We start from the raw sequence: 11,187 nt of genomic DNA on the forward strand, positions 1-11,187 counted from the left end.
TTTCTTCTCAGTGTGCATCGAACTGAGCTTTCAGGTGTTTGTGCCTGGCAGCCACAAGTGGGGTTTCTTTTCCTTTGCCAGGTCTTCTCGAGATTTCAAGGAGGGGAACACCCCTAGAGAAAGGGAGCACGAGAGCACGTGGGCCTCAGAGCTGATCCAAGAAGGGTAAGTGGTCAGTAGGACTCACCCACAGTATCTATTCACTTCATCATTCTTCATGTCTTCTTCATTCTGTTCCCAATGTAACTGAGACCACAGCACAGCTCCTCTGCTTTGCACCCAGGAGTGAGGAATTCTGACACGAGTGCTTTCTCCTGTGCCTAACGTTTTCCTTCTGGAACAATCTCAGATGAAAGGCCGTTAGCTGTGACCCTGCAAGCTAGAGTGGGATCTGTGTGCATGATTCCCATCAGATCTGGTACCAGGGCAGTTTGGAAAAGCTCTGGCCAAACAGTGTCTCCTGCTACGTGCCTGATGTGGGGTTTTTGTCCACTGCCTTAAGCACAGATCTTTATTTTAGATTTTTGGACTCAACCAACCATACTGAGAAGGGACAAGAGCCTTCTGACCATGATGTCCACCCAGAGCCTCCCAGATCAAAGGAACATACTGAACACGAACCCAGCATGACTAGGTAAGGAATCAGATAAATTTGAAGGGTTAAGGCTCTTGGTCATGTGTTTCAGTGAGCCACCCATCTTCAAATCAGCTTATAAACCAGACTGCTCTTCTCCCCAGGTCCATGTCGTGCTCCAAGGACAGCACTAGTGGGAGCATGGATATTAATGAGGGGATATCACCCTGTGTGCAGAGTGAAGAAGTCACTTCAAGAAGGCAAGAGAAATAATGGGCTTGCTTTTTCTGATGAGATAACATGGGGAATTTACTGCAGGTGGTTCTGGAGAAGGGACTAAGGATGCTGTGTTTGGGGTTAGGAGTCACCAAGCTGGGCCTTCTTCATGAGTGCATGGAGATACATAGTGAGCAGTGGGATAGCAGTGTGTGGTCAGTGAGGACTGTGGAGGAGGCAGCTCAGGAAGGGGCAGTGGGAAGAGCAGCAGGGACAGAGCAATGGTGTCAGTGTCCTGTCCTCCTGGGTTCTTCTGATGAGCTATCCAGGATATACCACAAATATTCCACATTGTAGTTCTGCATCAGGCAGGGAGGCAGAAGGAGCTGTTCCAGTCCCCACGGACGTGAGTGGAAGTTAGACTGCTGAAGAAAAAAGTTACAGAGAGAAAACTTCCCCTTTCTCTCCAGTACCCCCCAGCAAAGTGACCAAGACGGATAAAACTCCCTCTGTTGCCCACTCCATCTACATCCTCCAGTAATTCTATGCGCAGTGGCACTTCTGCAGACTACAGTGGTCTTCTGTCTTGGCAGGTCCAGCTCCCTACCTAGAGAAAGCAGCATCACTGCTCCAGAGACCCCGTGTACCAATGAATCTGACCCGTACCGGGACAGGTAGGGAGCCAGGGGACCAGGCGTATCTTTACTGCTGTCTTTCACATCTTGTGTTCTCCCTGTTGCCCTGTTCAAAGGCATTACAAATGCTCATTTCTCAGCTAGAGAATTCAGAAACCAACATAATCATGATGTCACTGCATTTACTCACCACCGTGGGCACGTTTAGTTACAAGTGCTAAAGCTGCTAACAGGCTTTTTCCTCCCTGACCAGGATCGCTCCAGCTTATGAAGAACAAACCTGCTCCACCACAGACAGTCACCGTGAGAGCCCAGCAGACTGGAGACACAATGAGCCTAACCCAGTGGCAGCCAGGTACAGTGGGACTGGCCCTTTGTTTCTCCCCATCAATGGCTTTCAAATCCTCATCCTTTGCCATTCCTGCTTCTTGACACAAACCTGGCTGAAGTCCTGGGGCTGGGTAAATCTGCCCAGTGTGGGCTAATCAAATGATACTGACAAAAGGAATGTCAGGTTTAGGATTGCACCCACATATGGTTGTTCATATTTTGTTTCAGTTAACAAATTAACTTGCAGCATTTCATTGTGCTGGGAATTCAGCTCCTGTAGGTGAGGGGAAGTAGCACAGACCTCTGCCATTCCCCCTGATCTTAAGATCCTGTTAACAGCGTGGTGCCCCAGGTTCTCCTTATTGCCAGGAGAAAGAGGCATGATCCAGCCTCAGCAAATTCTGAACTGATAATAGCAATACAGTCATTGGCTTTATGGTCAAATTGGCTCTAATTCTTCAGCAGGTCTAACTTCAGCTCAAAAGAGAGTGCTCTCAGTGCATATGAGACCCAGCATCCCATGCCTCTGTTTGTGGACCACCAGCCTTTTAACACCAGCATGTCAGCACCCAGTCACAGGATACCTTCCTATGTAGACAGCCAAGTATTCAGCACCAGAAGGTAAGGGGTTGGGGATGGGAGGCAGAGGCAGGGAAAGCTGCTGGCACAGAAATATTTGACAGAAACTCTGGTCCAGGTTGTACGATCACTGCATCAAGAAGTGAGAACAGGATTTTGTTCCCAGAGGGAGCAACAGTATTGCCAGGTCTCACAACACATAGAACAAGATCATTGTTGGACCTGAAGGGCTGAAGAAGGGATTCAGGAGATCTGAGATGATAATTGCTCTGTAACACTGGAGAGTTCTTGGCAGGTTGTATTCAGACCACCTACACGGTGCCTGGAAACCTGACAGATGTGTAGAGACCACATCTGCTTCTCCTCTGTAACTGCAGAGATGATGATTCAGGAGCAGTCTGGGTTTTATGTCTCACGACCCTCAATGCCATAAGAGACGAGTTGTGCACTTACAACTCCTATTTATGTCTGTACTCATGTGATCTGAATGTAACCTTCACCTTAGCGTTTTTCAGAAAGTTGGCATCACAAAGCTCTCATTTGCTTTTGGAGGCATTTGCAGACCAGGACTAGAAAAAAATGAGACAGACCTTTATTGTGCTTCATCGCCTGTTATCAACCCCCCCGGCACTGCGTGATGCTGACGGGTCTCTCTGTGGTGCAAGAAACTTGTGCTTCATTCCTGCCCTTGGGTAGGAACCAAATCCATGTCTTGCCCAGAGCAGGGTTTTTCTCATCTTAGGATGAGCTTAGCCTGTCCCTCTTTCTCTCTTCAATGCAGCATTGATGTGCAGTGTTTTTCAGCATTGTTTATCATTAAGTTATACAGTTGCCTGAAGCTTTAATCAGGATCAAAGTGCTGATATACAATATAAACCTAATCTGTGCCCCAGGGCACTTGCAAGAAAAGAATGACCATAAGCTAGAAGCTCATTTTCTCTATTGAAAGAGCCTGAGCTCTGTCCACAGGTTAAAACCATTCCAGTAATGAGTTTTGTCTTGGAAAAGTGAAAATGTGCAGGTCTGACCCCCAGCTGGTCCGTAGTTCACGTGCAGATGGTGCAGTGGTGGTTTTGGTGAGCGCTGGGAAGGGAAACAATATTGAAGATACATCTAGTTATGAACTGCTTCAGCTTTGCTCTCAAGCATTAGATTTTTGAGGCTGCTTTCTTAGGCTCAGAGCATTGTATGTGTGCAGCAGCTGCAGAGCCAGCCCAGGTGAAGCGGGCCGAGCAAAGGCAGAACGCATCATGACAGTGACTGCTGAGACGAAGGATTAGCTAGCCACAGAATCACAGAATGTCAGGGATTGGAAGGGACCTCGAAAGATCATCTAGTCCAATCCCCCTGCTGGAGCAGGATTGCCTAGACCATATCACACAGGAACGCGTCCAGGCGGGTTTTGAATGTCTCCAGAGAAGGAGACTCCACACCCTCTCTGGGCAGCCTGTGCCAGTGTTCAGTCACCCTCACCGTAAAGAAGTTTTTCCTCATATTTATGTAGAACCTCCTGTGTTCCAGCTTGCACCCATTGCCCCTTGTCCTGTCAAGGGATGTCACTGAGAAGAGCCTGGCTCCATCCTCATGACACTTGCCCTTTACATGTTCATAAACATTAATGAGGTCACCCCTCAGTCTCCTCTTCTCCAAGCTAAAGAGACCCAGCTCCCTCAGCCTCTCCTCATCAGGGAGATGTTCCACCCCCTTAATCATCTTCGTGGCTCTGCGCTGGACTCTCTCTAGCAGTTCCCTGTCCTTCTTGAACTGAGGGGCCCAGAACTGGACACAATATTCCAGATGCGGCCTCACCAGGGCAGAGTAGAGCAGGAGGAGAACCTCTCTTGACCTGCTAACCACACCCCTTCTAATACACCCCAGGATGCCATTGGCCTTCTTGGCCACAAGGGCACACTGCTGGCTCATGGTCATCCTGCTGTCCACTAGGACCCCCAGGTCCCTTTCCCCTATGCTGGTCTCCAACAGGTCTGTCCCCAATTTCTACTGGTACATGGGGTTGTTCTTGCCCAGATGCAGGACTCTACACTTGCCCTTGTTATATTTCATGAAATTTCTCCCCGCCCAACTCTCCAGCCTGTCCAGGTCTCTCTGAATGGCTGCGCAGCCTTCCGGTGCGTCAGCCACTCCTCCCAGTTTGGTGTCATCAGCGAACTTGCTGACAGCGCACTCTATTCCCTCATCCAAGTCATTAATGAATATATTGAATAGTACTGGTCCTAGTACCGACCCTTGAGGGACTCCTCTAGACACAGACCTCCAACTGGACTCTGTCACATTGACCACCACTCTCTGGCTTCTTTCCTTCAGCCAGTTCACAATCCACCTCACTACCCCATCATCCAGACCACACTTCCTCAGTTTAGCTGCGAGGATGCTGTGGGAGACCGTGTCAAACGCTTTACTGAAATCGAAACTGAAAGCCAACGTGGGCACTCAGTGACTCTTAGTACAGTGTAATCAGGGCTTTGTGCTTCCTCGCCAGACCTGCCCCAGACTACGAAGGGAGAGTTTATGATGGGAGAAGCAGCCCGAGGAGCAGCAGATACGACAGCGCTGGTGCCAGGGGACTCTGTGAATTTAACCCCACAGCTGGACGGTAAGAAGTCAAAGGGTGGGATCCCGACCTGTTAACCCACAGAACACCCCATTGCTACATTTACTCAGTACCTGGAGTGTCCTCACACACTTCTTACTAATCCCCTGGGTCTAAGCATGTGCAGTGAGGTGCTGTTTGCGTGGATGGCTGTGGTGTGTGGGTGATTTTGATGCTAAGCAGGGAGACATTTAGCCAAGATTCTCACCACTTGTGAGAATCCCTCATGTGCTCAAGTTCAGTGCTTGAGATTGTATCACTTCCTTTCGTAGCCACGACTCCCTTCTCAGAGATATCACCATGTCCATGCCCCAGAGAAGCCACAGGGTGCCGTTCTACATGGACAGCTTAAACTATAACAGCACCAGGTAAATGGGTAGTCTTTATGGTTGTGAGGGAAACCTCCACAAAACTGCTGTGGAAGAGAAGCTAGGAAGCAAAGCCAAGAGCTGAGAGAGATGAATGGTTTCCAGGGAGTGGATGTGTGATTCAGAAGCAAAGAACTACTCTTAAGCCATTCCTAGCAAAAGCTACCCAGCACAGGGTCTGTGATACATCCATCTCTGGAGGTTTTTCACCATGTGGGGTGACGGGAGAATGAAGGGCTGGTTCCTGGCTACCTTCCTTTGACCAGAAATCGGCATTTGCAGAGGCTACAGAAAAAAAAGAGAGCTAAAAGCAAAGAGAGATGTTGAGAGAGAGGATCACTATCTCCAGAAGGTCAATGATTAAATGACTGAACTGGTCCCAGAACAAGGCTGTTGGAAGGGGTAGGAGGTAACCAGTATGGAATACCATTACCCTGCGCTTTCTGCAGTCCTTCATGGCAGTGTCAGTCCATCCACATGCGGTCTGACACTGTGTGGAGGCACCAGGTTTAGGTCTGAGTGTTGGGTCTGGAAGGGGTGGGGATACGTTGTGGGTGTGGACAGGAGGCACAAGATCCTTGGATGGCCTAGGACTGGCTCCAGGCAAGATCAGCTTCATCCCTGCAAGGCAAACTTAAGAGGTCTCATTGCTGAGTGGACAGGCAGAGCTGTTTTCTGAAGACATTTTAGTAGGCATAGTTTTGCCACCTTCTCCCTTCTGCAGCTTTGGAAATTATTAAGTTGGGGATAGTTACGCTGGACTTTGGCCAATATGTCCCCATCCCCTCCTCTCCTGCAATATGTTGTGTGCCTTAATATTGCACCCTCCTAACAGTAGTGGTAGGTCTTTTCTTGGCTGCCAGCTTGGATCATGTCATGGCTCGTGTTTCCAGTGCCCATAGACTTTTCTCTCTCTCTCCACAGGCTTCCCTCAAGCTCGAGCGAGAGGATCTGCAGCCCAGTTCCCACCTTATCACACAACAGCCCAGCGGCCTCTGGGTACCAGCCCGATTCCAGCACTGCCGGGTAAAAAGCAATGGGTGGTTGTGATCCTCCTGCATGCAGCCATCCTGTTTGGTGAAGACAAGCCAGGCTTTGCTGCTTGGCATCAGGGTCATGGGACATTTCTCAGCCACTTCTGGCTGAGAGCACTGACATGGCCATGGTGGCCAGAGCCACCCAAAAGGGAGAGATGGGCTGGGTACCTTTCTCCAGGTGCCCTTTTTTAGAGACCGGGATGTAGGTCACTGTATGAGTTGTGTCTTTTCTCTTTAGTGTGGCAAAATCATGAATCCTCCATAACACACTGTAGCTGGAGGGACATAATGGAGCTCCTCATGCCATACACACTCGTCACAGGTGTGGGGCTCTTGGAAGACTCTTTGCCTTGTTGTCAGTTATGAGCAAGTGAGCAGTCTATATCCAGCAAGTGCATCAGATCAGGCTACAACTACCTGAAGGGAGGTTGTAGCGCAGTGGGAGTCGGCCTCTTCTCCCAGGCAACTAGCGACAGGACAAGAGGACACAGCCTCAAGCTTCACCAGGGGAGGTTCAGGTTGGACATTAGGAAGCATTTCTTCTCAGCAAGGGTCATTAGCCATCGGAAGGGGCTGCCCAGGGAGGTGGTGGAGTCACCATCTCTGGAGGTGTTTAAGAAAAGCCTGGCCATGGCACTTAGTGCCGTGGTCTAGTTGCCATGGTGGTGTCAGGGCAATGGTTGGACTTGATGATCCCAGAGGGCTCTTCCAACCTGATTGATTCTGTGATTTCGGTGGGGCTGGCACAGGACCCCGATCTGTCATGTAGGACAGAAGATAGCATCCCATCATGGTGCAGCTGTCAACTCAGAGCTGTGTTCAGGGCTTTGTGGTTTCCACAGGCTCCACCTCAAAGCTTTACACAATTTAGAGAGGGGTTGCAAAGTGGTGAGAGTTCAGCATAGGCTTTGGTGGGCAACATTTGGGTCCTCCTGGCCTTGCTGCAGCTATCACAAGAGCTGTCTGAGCAGGAGACTCATCTGAAACGCTGGCCATGGGAAGTGTCTATGCTAAGTTAAAAAAAAGAGCTTTTCTTTTCTTTCCTTGGCTGTGACATGGCTTAGTTTGCTCGTGTAAGAAGGGAGGATTAATCATAGCTTCTAGGCAGCAATGAAAATGCACCGTGGAGAAGGAGCCTGATTAGTTCATTTCATGGCTCTGGGAAGAGAGCCGGTGGGCACAGCGTCTGCCCTCGGTCTGCCACAGAGCTGGGCGCAGACAGACAGATGGGGGCACGTCATTTGGAAATCAGAATGTTAAAAAGGGAGGAATACGCAAGAAAGGTCAGCTCTGTAAGCAAAAACATCCCCCAAACCAACCAGCAGCAGTTTATAATGGATGAAAAAGCTGGAGATGTTCCAGTGACAGCACAGCCACTGTCAGTGGTGCTGTGCCAGAGGGGCTTTAACGTTAATGGGCAGAACCGCAAGCTCTCTAAATACTTATTGTGTGCATAATCCTGACATGATGTGAAAAAGACTTATCCTTGCAAAACCGGGGATAACTGGATGAAAGAGTTATATTATCCATCCCATTCTTTGTAATTAACTTGATTTGTTTTGGTGGGTTAATTAGAGGGGGTGTATTAGGTGTTATTTAGCAACAATGCTTGATATTCAGGATTGATTCAAGAACAACAGCACCTCGCTCTGTGCCTCTCCACGCGTTCCGTGTCCGAGCGCACACGTGTGGTCCCTCGCGCTGTCTCTCATTAGCTCCAGGCTTTTCTAATGCAAATGCTTCTCGTTCTGTTTCCATCCCTTCCTAGAAAAGGGGTCCTCTTTGTGAAGGAGTATGTGAACAGCAGCGAGTTATCAGCCTCCCCACGCCACGGCAGGTAGGAGGAGTGTCCACAGACAGTCATGTGTCTACATACATGTGCAGAGGAACAGCGGGTGGCTTTGCCAGCGAACACACACCAAGCAAGCTGGAACAGTCAGCACTGCGTCAGCATGCCATTGTGCCTCAGCTAATTAGCCCTGGAGGGCTGATTACATTGGGTGGGCAGAGTTTTGCTAAGACAGCAGTGCTGCTTTGGGGACCCAGACGGATCCCTCTGCAGCCCACTGGGCTGTCTGGTCCCATTGCGGTGACAGGAGGAGCCCTGTCCCACAGCTCCTAGAGGACGGGTAAACTCCCCCTCGAAGTGGGTTGGCCTCTGAGGTGGGTGATGGGATGAAAACGCTACGCTGCAGTTTTTTGGCTGCGTGTTTGGCTCTGTCAGGCTTCGTTGTGCATTTGCACACATAAACAAATGGTTTGAATTGGTGAGAAAAGTGTGGAGGTTGAGGGTTCTCGCTCAAAGTTATTTATGAGTTAGAAAAAGTTAAAAGATGACATTTCCAAGCTTAAATCTTCAGCCTTTTGTGTTCTGCTCAAAGGTAACTAAGTAAAGCTACTCCAGATTGACACCAATGTGACTGAGAGCAGAATCTGGCCCTGCGTACGTCGTGCTTACATTGGTGCAACAGCCAGTTAACACCCAGTTTGATGCCTCCCTGCTGGCATTTATCCTCCCTCAGTGCTGTGTTGGCATTACTGTGGTAGCTGATTACAGACTCCATAAATCTCCAGCCTTTCCTACAGGTCGGCAAAGCAGATGTCAGCAACCAAAGATAAGCATAAAAAACCCAGGCAAGCAGAAGGCAGAGAGGGAACACTCAGCTGGGTGAGACTAAGGGTGTGTTCCCTGCCTTTTCCTGCATAATAGTTCAGGATTTGGGACTTTAATAAGCAGTGAAAATAGCTGCTGTTTATAGGATCCATATGGAAACATCAGGACCCCCACGAGGCCAGAGAAGTTTTACTGTTGAGTGTGTTGGAGGCAGGATTTCACAGGTCCAGCAGCCAGCGCAGGATTTTGCCAGTCTCATCAGGCAGCTGGTGGAAAATATGTTGGTCCCCACAGTGTGGGTCACAGCCTGTGCTTGTCCCAACTCCAGACCTGCTGGACGGCATGCTGTGGGGCCATGGGCAGCAGAGCCAAGGAGCTGTGGCTCTCACTGACAATAATAATTCCATCTGAGATGCTCTTCCCATATATCACTGTCAAGTGCTGATATTTCCTTCTGTCTCCAGTGGCAGCCTTGTGGATTTGCCCGATGTGGAGAGAGCGACCTACAGCCACCACAGCTACCTGTCCAGTGCTCCCCTGCAGAGGTAGGACAGTTCAGGGCTTACTTGGGGGTTTCAGCAAACTGTTAAACAGAAATGACTTTAAGGTTTTGCTTTTTTAGACTATTGGAATGTGTTTGGTTAAATAACAGCATAAAGTGTAAATGATCTTTGGAAAATACAGTGACATTGACTTAAAGATCTGTACTGCCCTGCCTGTGTGGTCTCTGCAACCCTGCAATAAGACATGCCCCTCTGGACTGTCACTTGGCACAGTCAAACGGATGTAGAAGCAGGTAGCTCATGGCGAGCGGTGGTGGTGTTGGGTAAGAAACCTCTGGTACCAGTGCTGGGACTGGAATCAGGTTGTGTTACAGAGGAATTCACTATTCTGTTCCTTCACAGGTCCAGTGAACCTGTTTGCAGTTACTGCAGCCGTGAGATCCGAGACTGCCCTAAGATCATCATAGAGCATCTTAACATCTGCTGCCACGAATACTGTTTCAGGGTAAAAAAAAAACCCCAAAAACCAAAAAAAACCCTTAACCACTGACTGCCTTCTATGTCTTGCTGTGAAATGGAGTGGTAGGAGGAGGGATCTTGGTGCAAACTCTGTCCTCAGACTTTCAGAGTAATGTATATAGTGTGTGCCAAATCTGCATCGGGACAAAAAAGTCATGCAGTCACAGGTGTTGGTTGTGTCCCCAAAAGTTTTTCAGCTTCTCAAATAAATGTGTTATTAGAACAAGGAGAATTCTTTAGTGTCATCTGATGGAATCGCAGCAGCCTTTCCTCCTGTCCCTGGGGCACACAGGCTGCTTTGTGGCCTCTGTGCCCCAGTGCAGGTCTCGCTGAATCTCTCAAACTTTGCAAAGTTTTGAAGTCAGGTCTGTGGGAATGGTGAGCGTGGGAGGAGGAAGCCTGCAGTGGCGTTTGTCTGTTGGAGAAAAGCTTCACCTCAGAGGTCACTGCTTCAGCATCCTCCCACCTTTGTAAAATGATACAGAGACTGTTCATTTCTCTGCCCCCACCACGCTGTCATTACTGCACGGTGCTTTGGTTACTGTCCAACCGCCTTGTTTTCCCTTTCGCAGTGTGGGATTTGCCACAAAGCAATGGGAGATCTTCTGGATAAAATATTCATCCACCGGGACATTGTCCACTGTGACAAGTGCTACGAGAAACTCTTCTAGGTGAGTGCCCCTTTCCAGTGTCAGCATAAACGGCTGGATGAGAGAGCTCGTGGAGTTTACTGAACATTTAACCCTCACGTGTACTGAGTGACCCATCAGGGGTGTTCCTGTGGCTTTTTAGTGGGAAGCAGCGACCCTTGTTGCAGAATGAGCTAGAAACATGCTGGGGCTGGTCCCAGGGGTCTTGGTTAGAACCAGAATCTCTGACCATCATGTGATAAACAGGCTGTGTTAGCTTCCCAGGGCAGAGGCAAGCAGAGAGCTGGCTTGAGTGATGAGAGAAATGTCCCTTAGAAGTTGAGAGTCCTCTCTGCAGGTAATTAAAGAGTTCCTCCGTGCGTCCTGGGCTGTTTGCAGCCATAACGTTCCTCCAGCAAGGAGGCAGCACGTCAGTGGCGGGTGTGGGTTACTGCTTTACGTAAAGATCCTTTGAGGTGAAAACCACTGGGAAAACTGAAGAGTTGTCAACAGATCAACAAGGAAGTAGGCTGGATATGGTTTTGTTTTGTCTGATTATCTGGATGGGGCAG

General features: G+C 49.2%; 1 protein-coding gene across 1 annotated transcript in view; it reads left to right on the plus strand.

Moving 5' to 3' along the window:
* The window catches only part of ZNF185 (zinc finger protein 185 with LIM domain), a 33,149-nt gene extending 22,492 nt beyond the window's left edge, over positions 1 to 10,657 (plus strand). The window contains exons 19-31 of the mRNA XM_068409605.1: positions 82 to 165; positions 521 to 634; positions 739 to 834; positions 1,384 to 1,464; positions 1,679 to 1,780; positions 2,218 to 2,376; positions 4,835 to 4,948; positions 5,218 to 5,313; positions 6,238 to 6,339; positions 8,119 to 8,187; positions 9,429 to 9,509; positions 9,870 to 9,972; positions 10,559 to 10,657. Of these exons, the coding sequence (XP_068265706.1) occupies positions 82 to 165; positions 521 to 634; positions 739 to 834; positions 1,384 to 1,464; positions 1,679 to 1,780; positions 2,218 to 2,376; positions 4,835 to 4,948; positions 5,218 to 5,313; positions 6,238 to 6,339; positions 8,119 to 8,187; positions 9,429 to 9,509; positions 9,870 to 9,972; positions 10,559 to 10,657 (1,300 nt within the window). The remainder of the gene's footprint in view (positions 1 to 81; positions 166 to 520; positions 635 to 738; positions 835 to 1,383; positions 1,465 to 1,678; positions 1,781 to 2,217; positions 2,377 to 4,834; positions 4,949 to 5,217; positions 5,314 to 6,237; positions 6,340 to 8,118; positions 8,188 to 9,428; positions 9,510 to 9,869; positions 9,973 to 10,558) is intronic.
* Positions 10,658 to 11,187: the final 530 nt, after the last annotated feature.

Source organism: Nyctibius grandis, chromosome 10 (genome assembly GCF_013368605.1).
Source record: "Nyctibius grandis isolate bNycGra1 chromosome 10, bNycGra1.pri, whole genome shotgun sequence".
Lineage (NCBI taxonomy): Eukaryota > Metazoa > Chordata > Aves > Nyctibiiformes > Nyctibiidae > Nyctibius > Nyctibius grandis.